At 43.1% G+C, this 17,586-nt stretch overlaps 1 protein-coding gene across 2 annotated transcripts in view; it reads left to right on the forward strand.

The window, feature by feature from the left end:
- Positions 1 to 17,586, forward strand: part of LOC147463770 (187-kDa microtubule-associated protein AIR9-like) — a 203,495-nt gene that overhangs the window by 32,869 nt on the left and 153,040 nt on the right. For both annotated transcript variants that reach the window (XM_086490765.1, XM_086490756.1), the window contains exons 2-9: positions 1,203 to 1,274; positions 1,373 to 1,438; positions 1,525 to 1,596; positions 1,669 to 1,734; positions 1,870 to 1,932; positions 2,082 to 2,147; positions 2,721 to 2,820; positions 10,943 to 11,044. In XM_086490765.1, coding sequence (XP_086346891.1) covers positions 1,203 to 1,274; positions 1,373 to 1,438; positions 1,525 to 1,596; positions 1,669 to 1,734; positions 1,870 to 1,932; positions 2,082 to 2,147; positions 2,721 to 2,820; positions 10,943 to 11,044 — 607 coding nt within the window. The remainder of the gene's footprint in view (positions 1 to 1,202; positions 1,275 to 1,372; positions 1,439 to 1,524; positions 1,597 to 1,668; positions 1,735 to 1,869; positions 1,933 to 2,081; positions 2,148 to 2,720; positions 2,821 to 10,942; positions 11,045 to 17,586) is intronic.

The raw sequence follows: 17,586 nt of genomic DNA on the forward strand, positions 1-17,586 counted from the left end.
ATCCGCGAGCAAAACTTCATAAAATCCACGCGCTCCAAAGTAGACACCACGGACAGCTTGTCGCTTAAGAAGAAAATCGACCCATTGGCCGACATCTTGCGCAGTAGGCATTTTCCCAGGGAAAAACAGAATAACTGCATTCATAGCGTACTGCGCAACTGGGTCCATGAGGTCCTGTACCGGAATGTGCACCTCAAGAACAGGCGCCTGACCATTCCATGCCTGTCGAGCCTCCGCAAAGTCCTCATACAAGCATGCCTTGATCTCTGAAGCTGCCTCCGACGTGGGTTCCATCGCTTTCCAAATTCCGACGCTTAAAGACGCACAGTGAATCAAACATAAATCAAAAGAAATTCCTTCTTCAAACAAAACCTACCAACGAGAAAATCTTGCAGTTTACTGTGGAGAACACCTTGCAAATAACATACAAACCACAGCTATGTACATGCTTCACCGAAAGCAACAACTAAAACCCACAGCAGTATACATCTGCTAAATTCTGCCCAAAGAAGTGGAGCTTGATTGAGAGTCTACCCTTTATACAAGCTGGTCTGCCAGTCCTGCCAAACGATCCCACAATTGGCGTGCAAAACCTTCTGCAACTGTCACTGACAGGCTGCTGTGCATTACTGCAGTTCACAACGGCGAGGAGCAGGAGGTCGCGCTGCTTCTTGCTGAATACTGCTGCTCAGTGCAGGAACAGGAGCTCCACGCGCTGTCTCACGCCACAGCAGGTTACCACACCACCTGCAGAGACTGCCCACACGCGCGCACAGTGACACACCCCTGTTGGCGCAGGCGCAGCAGCGCGCAGGAGAGCAGGCAGGTGACACGCAGGGAATTCTCGCGACAGGCAGGTGACGCGCAGGGAATTCTCGCGACAGGAAGCTTACACGCAGGAAATTTTTCTCTCACACACACACACACACACCGCAACCAACACACACACACACACACACACACACACACACACATCCACCATTAATTTCTGATAATTTTAGGCATTTCATTATTGTTTTTGATTTTGGACTTTGTTAGTACTCCACATATGGGTTTGTTTACTTATCTGACATATGAGGGTTTCCTTCTTAGCCTCAAGTTGAATCAGAGCCTGCTTTTATGGTTTCAAGGGGTTCCTGACCTGTGTCTCAACTGCTTTATGGAGTAATTAAAAGCTCACATAGCTCGTTCTTATTGCACAGAGATTAGATCTTAGAGGCCAGAATCTTTGGAGACTGGACCAAATAGCTGCAAGTCTTACATCAAAGCTTGAGGTGGTTATGCTTCCTCTGTTTTGTTCAGAATAAAGTTTCAGGCGATGATGGTTATGTGAGGGATTCATGCAAAGGTTTTTTGTTGCTTATTTCCTCAGTTTGTATATCTTCGAGACAATAAGCTGTCTTCTTTGGACGGGTTTGAAAGTCTAAGACGGGTAAAGGTAATTCTTCAATGGCTATGTTTGGCAACACAACTTTCTGCTTGGGTGAAAAGCTTTCCTGTCTGGTATGGATATTGGTTGGCTAGGTGTTGGATCTGAGTTTTAATGAATTCAGAGGAAGTGGCTTTGAAGCAATGGCGAACTGTAAGGCCCTTCAGGTTTGTCTTTTGGAAACCTTCTTCCATACTGATATTTGCTAACAAACATCTGAAGGGTTTCTGTTTTGTTAGCAATTGTATCTTGCAGGCAATCAAATTACTACTTTGAGTACCCTGCCACAACTACCAAACCTAGAGGTTTTAGTTACCCTTTTTTTGGCTACCTTCTATGAAATAGAACAATGGAGATTTACTAATGAGCCCTCTTTTAGTTGCTACAGCCACATAAGTTATTGCTCATGCATTTAGTAATCAAAGGATTGCCTTTTCCAGTTTCTTTCAGTGGCTCAGAACAAGTTGAAGTCTCTGATAATGTCATCACAACCCAAGCTTCAGGTTTGTTCTGTTGTCTGCAGGCATTCTCTTACATGCTCAGTTTCAACAAGTCAATTTAACCAAGCTTTTTTGTTTCACGAAGACTGTTGTTGTATTTGTCTGCTGATTGCAGCTTGGCCACTCATGCATTGCTTTTCGTCTGTGCAAAGGTCTTGGCGGCCAGTAGCAACAAAATTGCAACATTCAAGGGATTCCCTCATCTACCTGTGCTTGAGGTTTATTGCCATAAGCTTGTTCCTACTTCCACCACCTTGCATGCATCACTGGGAGTATTCATTTGTGTCGTTTCCTCACAATGCTATTGCATTCATGCATAAAGCTTACAACTTCGTTTTTACTCTATCAGGGAGCGGAGCCTTGACCTCTATTGCCATGTTGCAATGTGAAAATACATAATGGTTTTAAGCACGTAGGAAAGAAATGTGGAAGCGTAAGGCCAGACATGTTCATTGGGGTACATTATTTCTAATGGTAGACCACATTGTTCTTGTGTATGGTTTTTATTTTAAAAGTTGACTCCGCATGTGGTGAAGATTTCTGGTTGTCTTACTACAATCAGTTTCGCAACGTCACTTGTTTGAAGAAATGTTTACATGTTACCTTCGTTCTCCTCCTTTGGTTCTACATATGCCATTGCCTTAGTATATGTTGTCCTGAAAATTTGGGTTTGATTTCATTAAGGCCTTCAAGAAGCTCAAATGCAGTCTTCTTTTTATGTCCTAAGGCAGTTGTATGTTTGCGAGTAATTACCACCATATTAATTTTCTGTTCTTTGGCTAAATGTGCAGCACTTACGGTTGGAAGAGAACCCTATTTTGGATATTCCACATGTTGAGGCAGCTTCTATATTGGTTGTCGGTGAAACTTTACAACGCTTTAATAACCAAGGTAGGCTTTTGACTTGAATGCTGCATACACAGAAAGTCACATTTTTAACCATGTCATGATCAACGGTTTGAATTCAATCAGAAAACGAATAACTATCTAACCATCCTTCAAAAGCGGCTTTTGCTATCTTTTAGGAAGACAGTTAATTAGAAGGAACACTTCCTTTTTCTTTGGAAGATACTCTCAAGGTAGGAGCGATTTTGGTGTTTCTACTTGAGAATGCTAACTAAGTTATAAATATGAGCCCTACTTGCAATGAGACATTTCATATAGGAAATGGAAAAGTTTACATGGAAATGAACAAGACAAGAGTTAGTTTCATATGGGATGAAACTTTCCAAGTATGGTTTTCCTCTGCAATTTCAAGGAAGCACGTAAACCTATTTCCAGAAACATGCTGATTGGAACATGTTACTGAAGGATTGTAGGAAGATAGTTATGTGAAGGTGCATCTAGGTAGACCATTCCACCTTGACAAAAGATAGGGCATGCCAACCATGTTTGTGGGACATGATCTCCTCAGCCCTCCTCATAGAAAGAGTCTCAAAATAGTCCCCTGTCCCCTCAACGTGCTAATGATTGCCCACAAGCATCTCCCAGGGTTTTTTTGCAGGTTCTATAAAACTTATATCTTTATGGGACAGCAAATGCATCATTCGGTAGTTTCAGCCCAATTTTATCTCCGTATGTCTGTGTTATGATCTCTTGGTGATGGTTCTATACTGCCATGACCTCCAATATGTAGGCTCTTCCTTGTATATAAATAATGTAACTTGCAACAACAAACACACATAGAAGGTTGATGCCTTGCCCTGGTAAAATCGGTCAGAAGGGCTCCCAGATGTTATCTCCTTGTATAACTCTTTGGGAGATCTTACGGACTCCCCTTCAACGTAGTTATGCAATCTCACATGCCGTTGTGTATGGTTGGCAGTTGTATTTTTCTAGATATGGCATGTATGGCATCTTGAACATTTTTTCTTTTGGGGTCATATGTGCAATCATATGTACATGGTCAAATGATCAATCAAATAACTATGTACAAAGGCTAGAAGACAAATTGTTGACATGAACAAGGAAAGCCCATAGCGAAGATGACAAAGCAATCATGCTAATCAGGCAATGAATGATGCCGCAAAGATGCCATCCTTTCAAACTCGTGCATTTGCCACAGAAATGACCCTAGCTTTGGTGAGGGAAGATACATTTTAAAGCAAAATGCCTCTAAACTGGAATAAATGTTTTTGAATGCCCCTTGCACCATTGAAAATAAAGGCATTCCTGGTGATCCAATTATGCAAGACACCCCAGTAACAAAGCATATCCAAAAACGGCCGAAAATGCTTAGGATGACATGCCTAAGAATGCTTTTCAAAGACTCAGTCCCGAGGGGAAAAAGATTCACCAGAAACACGAAACCAGACAGAGGAAGCAAAGGCCCATATCTTCTTGGCAAGAGGACATGTAATGAAGAAATGTCTATTGTCTTTTATTCAAGTGGTGCAAAAGAAGCACATGCCAGAGGAAAGATAATGACTGCACAGACTTGCTGCCAATGCCTTTCCAGCAAGCCCATCAAAGAAACACCTTGGCAAGAGGACAGGTAATGAAGAAATATCTATTGTCTTTTGTGTAAGTGGTGCAAAAGAAGCACATGTCAGAGGAAAGATAACGATTGCACAGACTTGCTGCAAACGCAAGCCTTTCCACAATAGCCCACCAAAGAAACACCTTTGCCTTATACGGAAATTGTGTTGCCAGCCTTGAAACAACACATGTCTCCTGCAAGCTGTAGATTTTTAGATCTGCAAAGCTTGTCAGCCAGCCAATGCTCTCACCCAGTAATAGTGTGATAGACATAATTTGCAGAACTATCAGTTATGGGCTTTTTGCCTTTGACTTTCTGATCTTGCCAAGGGTGATCGATGACCAAGGCAGGGAGGGAGAAAAAGAAGAAAGGCAACCACGAAGCTGCTCCCAAAATACCTCGATATCCACAAGGGATATGATAACGATGCTGCACTCTACGAAAAGAGAGAAGCTGCTGCATTGTGGTAACATGGCATCCAAGAGGCAAACGATACCTAGCGTAGCAATATAGTCGTGGAAGGTGTTCTTTGCCATGCCACATCGTAACTCTAGAAGTGGCAGGCATCTTAGATTGTAGAGAGCTTGCCGCCTCTCTACAAGAGGGTGGCCTCTATTAACAAACTTCAATAGCTGTTGCCATCAAAGCACCAAGCATGTGAGCAAGGAGAACTGCTTATGTTATATGGCAATCTCGCTCCAAGTGTGGGAGGCCATGATTATTAAATGGAAGTGCAAGTGTGGAGAGACCCTCCCAGATAATTGAGGGGATGATCTATTGTGTATGGGTCAAGCATGTGGTTGCCCAAGAGTTCTATTTGCTGAAGTGACTGGTTGTTTATGAGGTGGTTAGCATTTTTGAGATGTCCATGAGCTATCAGATTTTTTTTCTAGAATCTTTCATGTACGCTAATGTGTAATATGGCTGCAGGTTCAAAGACTCATAAGCTATGAGCGCTTGGGAGGCTGCTTGGAAAGGATTGTTTCAATGACTTATTCACATTTACAATATGCCTCTATCAGAGTCTTGACATGTGAAAGACTTGTCTGTCTGACACGTAAAATACTCCGCATTAGAAACCCATGGCTGCATGAAATCTACACACATACCTTGAAGAAGGCCCCAGCGCGTGGCTATCATATGTGCTACTAAATTCAAAACTGCTGCCGCACCCATTCATTTGGGGTGGATATGTGCTGCCATGAGACCCAAACCATCTCTAACTTGGGGTTATTTTTTTTCCAAAGAATGAAGCAGATGGGTTGCTTGATTCGAGAAATTGCTTTAGAATTCCAAGGTAGCAAAGGCATGAAATACAGAAGCATAAGAAGCACGATTGCTTGAGTTACCTTTCTACGCACATTATAAGGCAAATCCTGCGATTTCCATTAAACAAACTAATCTAGAATGTTGCCAAAGATCCATGAGTACAACTAATTGACACTAACATCCACACCCTCTGGATAGCGAGAATGCCTAAACAAAGTATGTTTGTGCATTACATGTCCTTGCCACCCCAAGGCTATGCTTCTTTCACTTTGCAAAGCAAACAACATGGTTTCAGGCAAGATACGGATTGCCAAATGGCTTGGAGAGACACGGAGCCTTGATGTATGACCCATCTTTTGTAACTTTTTGTCACATTTCAGAGGTTATTCTACGAGCCTTGTACGCGCGTGCGCACACACACACACACACACACACACACACAATATAGCTTGCGTAGAAGGCTGGTGATGTGGCATTTGTACGGACGCCTGTGTTTTGCGTTGGATTGATGACATGGTAGCTGTACGGATTTCCGTGATTTGCGCTTGCTGCCTTGGGCGCTAGCTTTTGGGACTAGATGCTTTTAGACTTGAAGCTTTTATAAAATATTTTTGGATGGCTAAGGGTCTTTAAATATGTACAAGAGCTCACTCTCTTGCATTCTACCCGCGAAAGATGCAGAGTAGTGCCGCCATTGTTGTACCGTGTTGAAGCAATATAAAGAAATTCCGAAAGGGGCACCACAATTTGGGGCCAGTGCACTATGAGGGTGGAACTTCGCCACTCCGTTCTTGTGTGAAGTCTCTCTTTCAATTCAGTTGTTTTGAAGTGTCTTAAGTTTTCTCAGTTTGTTCTTTTCTGGTGGCATGTGATGCCGTCTTGTTATAGTGGCAATCAGAGCTTCAGTCGTGTGCTTTTCTGAAAGCATACCGGTCCTCCCAAGAGCTGACAGAGCAAGATGGTGCTTCTAGAATCTACATAATTTTTTTCCCCTTTTCTTGAGAGAAAAAGGGACCTACATGAACTTACAGATGGAAGCTATGGAATTGGATGAAGAAGAAACGAGAAGAGGAGGAGGACATGAAGAAGGAGGAGTTCGTTTTTGCCCTAAAAAGCTCTAAAAACATGTTTTTGAACGCTTTTTTGTGTTGGAGAGGCCTCTAATAATCTCTTCAACGGTTGAGAATTTGATATGCAACAGAAGTCAAAGTTGATCCTCTCGACGAGCTCTACGCATTGACACGAGCGGATTTTGATCTGACAATTTTGAAAATTAGGGTTTTTGCAGCATGGGCCAAAATTATGTCTTGGTTGCTTTTTGTAGACAATAGGTTCTACTAGAGGCAGTTGGGAGCATGGAGCTGGAGATCCTTTTTTTTGCAACGAGGAGAACCATTTGCTTGAAATTTTGCTTGAGAGATTGTTTGAGAATACTGTTTGAAATGGATTTTATTTGTTTTGAACTTGTTTTGGTGCCCATTTGAGATTACTTGATTTTGGTTTTGATACTGGTTTCAATGTTTTTAGGAACATTTTTGGATACTCATGGCTTGGGCTTTCTTGGGAGGAGTATTCAAGAGGAAACTGTGATTGCAAGCTATGTTTTACTCATGGCTTGGGCTTTTCCGAGAGTAGTATTGAAGAGAAGAATTCATGCTTGATAATGTCTGAATATACTCATGGCTCGGACCTTCTTGGTTATTTGCGGGGGTATTCAATGATTGAAAAGTGGTGTTTATACTCATGGCCCGCACTCTGGGGGTGGAACTCCGCCCCTCTGTGTCTCATGTGAAGTCTCTCTCTCTTTCAATTCAATTGTTTTGAAGCGTCTAAAGTCTGTTCAGTCCGTTCTTTTCCGTTGGCACGTGGTGCTGTCCTGTTACACTTTTCCTTAGAGAGAATGGTGCCAGATGCTACATACATGTGTAATATAGGTAAGACTTAGGATCATGATGGTTTTGTGGCTAAGCATTTCAAACACTCAGTGATGTGTTTAAACTATGTTTAATAAAGCTATGTGTGAACGCTTTTCTAAGAGTTGAAACACAAATACCAGTGTTGCCGAGACGTGAATAGGAGATCTTATCCTCCCACCAACTACTATACCATCATGATCCGCTGTACGCTGGCATCAAAGATAGGAATGGGCTGAGAGGATGCGGATCCAATCTCAAGGACGTGCACATTTCAAGAGAGGATACTCCACTCTCCTCACATTCTTACTCGAAGAGCGGCTATCGAGGAGGGTAGATTCTGAGGGAGGCAGATTTACTATTGCTTTGTGGATTTTCACAAGGCTTTTGACATGGTTCCCTGTGCGAGGCTTCTATAGGGGACGCATGATTTTGGGGTATCTAGGGAGATATTTGGGAGATCATTGCTGTGTATGAGACAATTATGGCAAAGTGAGGACTTTTGAGGGTTCACTACACTGGGATTTTAATGATTGCCTAGTAGTCTTTGATCTATGCATTGATGGGTTCACACTAAACTGGTAGAAGAGGAGGTAGAGGAGCACAATTAGGCAGCATATAGATCCCTCTTTTATTGTTTGCTGATAAATTTTGCTGGTAGCTACCTCCCTGAAGGGCATGCAAAGACATCTTGGTACGCTACACGTACTCATAGGATAGTGGTTTATCAGCTAACCTTGGGTAAAACCAAGGCTATGGTGCTTAAAATCTTACACAAGGAGAAGATTGGCACCATAGTTTAGATATGATGAGGACATAGTGAAACATGTCGGCTTGTATATACGTTTGGGGGTGCTCTTTATTGGTTCATCCTTCTCTTTCTGAGGGCCTGCTGATATTTCAGTGGCATAGGGATATATTGTCCTTGGGGGGGAGGGGGGGGGGGGGCACTGGAAAGGATGTGCTCATAGGTGAAGTTTCAAGAGCCCCGCTGAAGTTGTGGTTATTTGGTCCTTTAGTCACTCTACTGCGGTATTTGGTCCTTTAGTCACTCTACTGCGGTATATGGTGTCCATGTATTGTCAAATGTAGCGGAATTGAGAGTAGATAGAATTGAGAATTCTCACTTCCACAATCCTTTGTACTTTCCTTGCCCTAATGAATGCAACTTTGCATTATTGATGGTTCTTTAAAATACTAGAGAGAGAGAGAGAGAGAGAGAGAGAGAGAGAGAGAGAGAGAGAGAGAGAGAGAGAGAGAGAGAGAGAGAGAGAGAGAGGCCTCTCAAGGGCCCCCCTCACCGTTAGGATGTAAAAACTCTTGAGAGCAAAAAACGCTGGAGAGGTGTGGATGTTGAGGTCTGATGTGCCTTTATACCCATAGGTATACCTCAAGTGCTCCATTGATCCTAGGTTGGGCAAGTGAGTTTGACATGACTTATAAATAAATTATTAAAAGTCACTTAATAATTATTTTATCAGATGGGTCAATTCGTAGGTGAAATTGCTGCATATCTCCTATCCCAAAAATTTGATTATTGCGGGAATTGGCACGTTAGGTTCCTTTAACCTAAAACTACATTCTCTTAATGCCAGATGCCCACCGAAGTGTAATAACATCCGTCAAAACGTATACAACTCCTTTATGCAAGAGGGTTCCAAAACTAGGAAAAACAATACGATGGACTTCTGCGGACATGCAAGTCCTACGAACAGGCCCTTTAATTGTCGGAATTAAATCCCTTGTACTTTGTGGACAAGCCTTGGCTTTGAAGACGGAATAGTAGCATGTCCCCATGGCACATAGAGTCATGTGCACGCGGCAAAGTTGTTGAGCTTTGTGGAGATATATTTGGAGGGTGTGCATACTACTAGCAAACATGTAAATCTTTTTATTTTCGTCCAAGTGGTGACTAACTGTTAAGCTTTATGGAGATATATTTGGGAGGGGGGGGGGGGGGGGGGGGGTTGGGTGGGGGGTGCATACTCCAATAGTTTCTCATTTAGCCTCTCTTGTAATTCGTAAGTTCAAACTTTTCTCATCTTTTAAAAGATAAAATATCATTTATTTGTAGCTTATGGGAGCTTCCCAGGCATAGATATGTATGGATAGCCCTAGAGTTCTCTAGAGACCTGGGAGAGAGAGGAGGCTTGGTGGTATGCAAAGACGTCTGCATGGTTTGATTTATATGGATTTGGTATGAAAGGTTACTGCCATTTCAATTCTCTCTACATATTCCATCTCACCTTGAGCTGATCTCATATCAGCTAGATCATTAGGCTGGATATTACATAGCTTAGATCTACAAAAAGCTCTTCTTTGTGCTATTGAGAGTAGATTTATAATATCTTGACGCACTGCTCACATGTGTGCCATTGGTTAGATACTCACCTCCTCGCACTCGTTGGAGATAGAGGTTGGGAGATATATTCGAATGCCTCCAATATGCCGGGTTTGTAGTCTAGTACCAGAGGACGTTTGCTGTTGTCCTCCTTAGTATGACGTGAGAGGACGCTTCCACTCATTCAAAGAGGGATTTGGGCCACTCTCAAGACTCATGGACTACCCAGATTAGAGATGTATTGTCTTGTACTTAGAGATACATGACTAAAGCAACATCCTAGTGCATAGAGCCGTTCAAATACAATGCTCAAAATGGCATAAACTTTCAGGAAGATTATTGAACCAGCACCATGTAAGGTCAAGATCCAGGATATCATTACCAGATATTGAGCGAGGCCTACTCGTTCCGTTTACAGTGTGATTCTCAATGTTACGCCCAATGCATATACAACATCTTTCATAGTTTTAGGTGATCTTTTTTTCATTTGTGTCCTGTGCAATTGTATCACACACATGGTTGTCTTATAGGACAATAATTAATGTTTGTTAAGTATGGCATGTTCAGGTTGCATTGCCGATGTAGGATGTCATTTAGAAGAGGTTTGCAGAGTGAAGAGGAGTAACTTATGATTTATAATTGGGTTTTAGAAGGAATAGGGAAATCAAATTATAAAAGCAATGCAATCACTTTACTTCTTTCAAACAAGGTTTTGAGTGTTAGTGAGATTAGATGCCTAACCATAAATTGGGAACAGATTCTGCTCATCACGCTGTTTTATGGGTAATATGCCTTGTATAGCTTTAGACCAAAGAGACACTCGTGTTCTTTTTCTGTCTATTTGGGTCTAACAATGGTAAGCATGTGATGCCATATGATTGATAGATTCTGCTCATTGTGCTATTTTATGGGTAATGTGCTTGTATAATTCTAAAGCAAAGAGGCACTTGTGTTCTTTTTTCTCTATGTAAGTCTTACAATGTTAAGCATTTGATGCCGTATATTTAACAGATTTATCAGTTGAAGAGCTGAAGCTTGCTCTAGCATATCCAGCACATACAGCCCTATGCTTGAGAGAAGGCTGGGATTTCTGCAGTGTTGATGAGGCTTCTGGTATGTAATATTCCGTCAGCCATCCTTTCCTTCGCTTCGCTAATCTAGTTTTCTTAAACGAGGTTGTTTTTGTTTAACGCTGTATTTAAAAATTAAATTCTGTTTGTTGTTTCGTTTGCCATGTTTGCTTCTTTGTGTTTTCTGCGTTTTCTATCTTTGTGTTGCCTTGGTGTGTGTGTGGGTGCGGTTTTATTTGCGTTAGCTGACCTCTGTGCTTGCTGCGATTTCAGTTTTGTGTGTGTGTGTGTGAGAGAGAAATGAAATGAAATGAAATGTTATATTAACGTCTTCAAAAGGCCAAAATGACCTATGAGACCAATCAATTACAAAATAGTGAATCTAATACCATGTCTGGGTACAAATGTCTAATACAAATGAGAGAGAGAGAGAGAGAGAGAGAGAGAGAGAGAGAGAGAGAGAGAGAGAGAGAGAGAGAGAGAGAGAGAGAGAGAGAGAGAGAGAGAGAGAGAGAGAGAGAGAGATGAAATGAAATGTTATACTAGTGTCTTCAAAAGGCCAAAATGACCTATGAGACCAAAAGGCTACATCCATGTGTGACACTAGTACAGTGTTGGGGGAACATAAAAATAAACGAGGGTACCTAGAGTGGGTAGGTATGTAAGCCTAACCTACATCCTCATCACATAATACATCAGCTCAAAACATATGGGGAGGGGTACAATCACATGAGGGCTAATGAGGTGCACAACGGGGGAAGTAGACAATGGTGATCATCCCATAAGCTCTCCCATGGGTCTCTGCAGGATGGCCTCAATGTCCTCCATGGTCAGCTCTCGGTGGGGGCGTGCTTGATGTTACTCAATGATGCTCCGTAGCCTTTGATGTAGACCTTGTTGACGATGTGAAGATCCTTGCATCCTCGGAGAGCAGCCAAGCTGGATGGCTCTATCAAGAAGAATGCCTTGATGAGGGTGTGATTGGGTAACCTGTGGTGGGCCATCCTCTGTAAAATGTAGTGATCTTGCTCTGTATGGATCCTCTATGTGTAGGTCCTCTGCTCCTAAGGGTAGTCTCTATGAGTCTATGGATCTCCAACAAGAATAGACCTAGGCACCTTTGTCATTCTCTGATCATAGTAATCCATGATGCGGGATAACCTAGTATGAATAAGCAATGAAAACGTCCATCGATCTCATAGTAATCCATGATGCGGGATAACCTAGTATGAATAAGCAATGAAAACGCCCATCGATCTCATAGTATGCTCTGCATTGGAAGATATAGTGCTCCTCTGCTCTGGCTCTCTCTGGCAAACCTGACATAATCTCTTCTCTGGGGGTATACCTTTGTGTCGCCTAGTCTCTATCTCCAACTTGTGAGATGAGGTGCGTAGCTGACCAATAAACTTTTTTTGTAAATCTGCTTTGATTAATTACAAGTGGGAAACCTCAGCGAGGAAAACCCACGAAAAGAAAGGGATACAAAAAGCGGAGCACTATGAGGCTCCGAAGGCTAGAAACAGTCAAAGTAAATCCTATAGGTATCAAGAGTGATATCTCCAACGTCATAGGCAAAATGCAGCGCTTGACCACGAGATAATTTGAAATAGGGAAACGGATCAACAGAAGTGCCTTGGAACATTAAGGAGTTTCTATGGTGCCAGATGGCCCACATAGTCCAAAATCTGACCCAGCTGAAGAACACCCCAAACTCAGATTTCGGTGACTGGAGCACTCCAAAAAGCCAAAAGCGTCTGTGTAAAGAGCCGGAAGGAAAGGGAAGCCGAAGAGCAATCGACGCTTGCCGAATGAAGGCTCTGGAGTGACGACAACGCCACAATAAGTGTGGCACGGTCTCCTCAGCTTCAAGGCATCTGGGACAACGGGAAGACGCAATATGCCGAGAATGTAACACACTGCCAACAGGTAGAGCTCCCACCAAGCAGCGCCACAAGAAAACACGTTCCTTCAAAGGCAGATGACTCTGCCAAATGCGAGACAATGTGTGTTGCCACCACAAGGATGACTCGGTGAAACCGGCCCGTGGGGTGGTAGACGTTGGCTTTCACCTGAAATTCTTTACTTTAGACACACACAAAGTACTTTGCAAAGGTAACCTTTAACGGGAATTAACACTTGAATACACACACGGCTCGGAAGCTAGAATGCCCCGAGCAGACGCCGACAACCTGTAGGCCCCAAAATTGGCGCCCCTTTCGGTATTTCTTTATACTTTGAGAGGGTAAATTTACAAAGTAGAGTCTTGGGAATCCTTTACCTGTATCCAGCTAGATACCACTTAATTTGGCCAAATTTCGGCAGCATAACAACCCCAAAACTTGCGCGAAACCAATTCCCCTGCTGGAACTCACTTCCATTGGCATAAACCCTCTGATTCCTGCCAAAAAACAGAAAATTCAGCACGCTGTATTTACTGGTTTTTGCCCTATTTTCAGCCCCAAACAGTCCGCTAACTGTCCTCTGCCAGTGGGGCACTATTCCCAATGGTTCTGGCGTCCGTATGGCTGAAAAACAGTCAATTTTCTGCGCATACACAGCGCTGAATTTGCACCCGTACGGTGAGGTTATGACCCTCACCGGTGCCTGCTTTGGAGTAGCAGCTAGCGACCCCTGTTCCTGCTCAAGGAGGCTCTTGCCTTAGCACAAAAGCATGAAACCACACAGCTGTACATCAGTCAAATGAAGAGCCCTTTTGTGGGGCATCACATAACTGCACGTAGGGGAGGGAGAGAGCAGTGTGTAGTGTGCAGGTCATCACTCCTAGCACCACACTGTACATAGAGAGGAAAGCATGCACTCCATAGCTCTTGACCTGTGGTAGGTTCTCAATCAAGCATCCTCCCAATATAAATCGAGTGTCCCCTCTTCTGCCCTTAACCTGTAATGCATCTGTGAATAAATAGATGCAAAAAACAGAAGATTTCCATGGCTGCCAAAACCTGTGTATCGCTGAAAACGCAGCAAAACAGCGCTGTAAACACGCATCTGATGCCTTCTAATGCTGAAAATGGGCTCCTTGGTCCTAGGTAAAGTCATGGGAAGCTAAAAAATGGAGAGAAATGGTTGAAAATCACAGTTATCAGTCTCCAAAACTGCTCCAAAAAGTCAGTTAACGAGTTTTTGTTCTCCCAGACTCGGTAAATCGACCAAAAAGTGCCACTTGGCACTCATACATGCAAATTGCCCACATTGGCATCCTGCTTAAAAATCTCTCAACTAGTGCATCAGTTGACTTTGCAGCAATGTAATAAAATGTTACTCTTGTCATACCGAAGGTAATGACGCGAACACATTTCGTGGCCCAAAATAGAAATTCCCTAAATTTTAGGAGATGCTTCCGTTGGGCTCCCACTGGTCATCTGACCATCTATCCTCATCGGGACCGCATCCATAAGTGCAATGTGGCCCAACTGTAGGATACTTTCTGTTGGTGATCCCACCTTGACTTTATGCCTTTATTGAGTTCACGTCCTAGTATCCACCAACTTGCTAAGTGCGACGGGGGGACCTACATGCTCTTGAACTGAGCCTAGACATCCTTTTACTTTATGAGTTCCAGTGCCGACCAACTTCCCCTCTGCGGGTGAAACTACCGTTCACATTGGCCATACAATGTCCGACCATTTGCAACTTCAAAAAGAGGGTCTCAAAAATTAAAGAAAAATCATTGGAAAGAAACCAACAACTAAGGTTAGGAGTTGCCACGTCCTCGTGAAACTCGGAAAGCGACCACAAGTGATTACCCTGATGCACAATCCATACATCAGACTGAAGGATGGCATAGACACTGCTAGCTGAGATGTAGTCCAATCTAGTAGTAGACAAATTCTAGCAGAGAAGCGAGAGTCCACATCCAAAGGAGGAATGGGTGAATGAGCAACAAGCATCCTTTGAATCTCCCTCAAGAGAGAAGAATAGTAAAAACTCAACGGAAAGCGGGACAGTGCATCAGTGAAAGAAAGAACATAACCCGAGTCATCAACCACCTGATCCACCCGATAGATTCCTTTTTGGGAAAGAAAATACGCTTAGCGAGGAGACCGTTGAACCAAAGTCGAAGCGAAAGCCTTGCTCCAATGCAGACTCTCTAAGCGAAGAGAGTTACCCATAGAGGATTGTCGACCATTCCAAGCCAAATGCGAAGTGATGAGCTTCCAGCCAACAATTAGAGAAGAAGTAAAGGGACATCCAGGAATGTGTCCTTCAAGCTTCCCAAAAACAATGTCCCAATAAGTCGGTTTCCAATGACCAAAAGATGGGGTGACAATGTGCGTACACAAATGTGTGACCATGAGAGCCCAGGGTTGCTGCTGCTCCACTAAAACTGGCAACAACATAGCTTTCCGAGCCAGAAGATGACGTCGCAAGTCCAAAATATTTAACCCTCCAAACCGCTTGGGAGAACACAGCTTGTCCATAGCTAGAAGCCGAAGACCCTTCTTGCTAGAGGAGGTCCGTCAAAAAATGCTCTAAAATATTGGACATGAGGGACTGCAAACGCAACCGAGGCGAGGATAACAAAGGCAAGTAAAATTGCACATACGCCACAAGGATGCATTGGACAATCCTGAGACGCACATGAAGTGGCCACGTGGACAGTTTCCAATAATTCGACTTGGAATGCAGACGTTGGAGCACCCAGTCCAGTTTCTGTATAGCCGATACATTCCAATCAGCGGATAACCCAAATGGCGAACCAGAACATGTGGAGGAACAATCTCCTTAGGTCACAATATCTTATGCTAGTCACATTCTTTCAGAGGCAGTAACTTGGATTTGCAAAAGTTAACTTTGAGACCTGCTGCCAATCCAAACAAGTGAAGAGTATGCATAATCTGTTGTACATCGTCATAGTGATTGCGAGGCATGAACAAAGAGCCATCCGCATAAGCCTGACCGACAAACTGTCGTCCAGAAGGTAAAGCCAGGCCATGTAGCCTACCAGTGGAAGTCAAGGAATCCAAATACATAAACAAGGGATGAGTAGCAATTGCATAAAGCAAAGCACTCAGAGGGCAGTCCTGCCTTACCGACCGTCCCAAAGGCCAAGATTCTGTGAGAGATCCATCCAGCAAGCGTGCAGAAGTGCTGTGTGCATAGAAGAAAAGCACGACACGGGATAGCCTAGGCCCAAAGCCCAAGTGTTGCATGGTATCCGCAATATAATCCCAAAGACCAATATCAAATGCCTTTTCAATGTCGACCTGCATGACCAAGACATCCTGTCGAGTATATTTTGCATATTCCATTCCAATGATGACATTCGCGAGGTTATCAGTAATTTGACGTCGTGGAATGAAGCCATATTGAGATTGATGCAAGCCTTGATGCAGAAAACACTTGAGTCCGTTAGCAAGCATTTTTGCCATTAATTTATATACCACAGGCATGAGTGTGATAGGCCGCCAATGAGAGAATTCTTCACACAATGCATGCTTAGGTATCAGCTTGAGCAACTCTTCTTTCCAAGAGGAGGGCAATTCCTGCTGTTCCCAAGCTGTATTCATCATGAACAACAAAGGCAACTTCAAATAATCCTAGAAAGACTAGAAAAATTCCACAGAGAGACCATCCCAACCAAGAGCTCTCCATCGACCAAATCAAGCAAGCCAGCATATAATTCCGACTCAGTGAAAACAACTTTCAAGTCTTGAGCCTGCCGCATCGAAAGAATGGGAGCAATAGCTAGTGCCAGCTGTCGAAAAGTAGAGGGCCACTCCCCTGACGGTAATTTAACTCTCCGTATAGCTTGAGATTGCCTGGAGTGATGCAAATGCTGGAAGAATTATTTAGAAGCACATCTATTATCTGCAAAAGCTTGTTGAAGAGCTCGAGTCTGCCATTTGGCCAATTTCCTCTCATCATTGTGCCGTAGCATAACGCGAGCAGAAAGCAACTCAGTCATTTGAGTGGCAGTAAGAGAAGAATGTTTAGCCAAGTGCATTAATATGCTATAAGCATCCTTTGCCTGAATAACATGTTCCCTTAATCGTGACAAATAATCCCTGCCATAATCCTGGATAACACATTGAACACGCATAACAAAGCGGAACCAGGCTATGTCCATATCAACATACATCTGGGAGATCAAAGGTGAATTGACATCCACAATTATAGTGCGAAAAGGTTCACGCTTGAGGTAAGCATTATTGATATGCAAAAGTCTCTTCTTGGGTAGGCGGTCATTGACATCAAAAGAGCCAAAACTAAGTTTCAAGCATACGGGAAAATGATGCGAGAGACAGATAGCATAATCAATCCTCATTCGCATACAAAGTCATCATACTGTTGCATGTGAAAAAGACACCAGCGATCTAGCCAAGCGCGATACATAGATTGAGCATTATGTTGAAAAGTGAATCCTGGATCAATCGCATGCAAAAAGGACCACAAATCAAGCCCATTACATGTCAACATAAATTGGTCCCATGATTGCCGTTCCATATGAAAATGGCCTGTAGTATTATCCGCAAGGTTTGGTGCATTATTAAAATCCCCACAGAGAAAGGCATTGGAACGCCAACAATAAGAGGAGATAGTACTCCACAACCGTGCCCTATC

Source organism: Adiantum capillus-veneris, chromosome 2 (assembly GCF_014529385.1).
Source record: "Adiantum capillus-veneris isolate H3 chromosome 2, ASM1452938v2, whole genome shotgun sequence".
NCBI classification, from domain to species: domain Eukaryota; kingdom Viridiplantae; phylum Streptophyta; class Polypodiopsida; order Polypodiales; family Pteridaceae; genus Adiantum; species Adiantum capillus-veneris.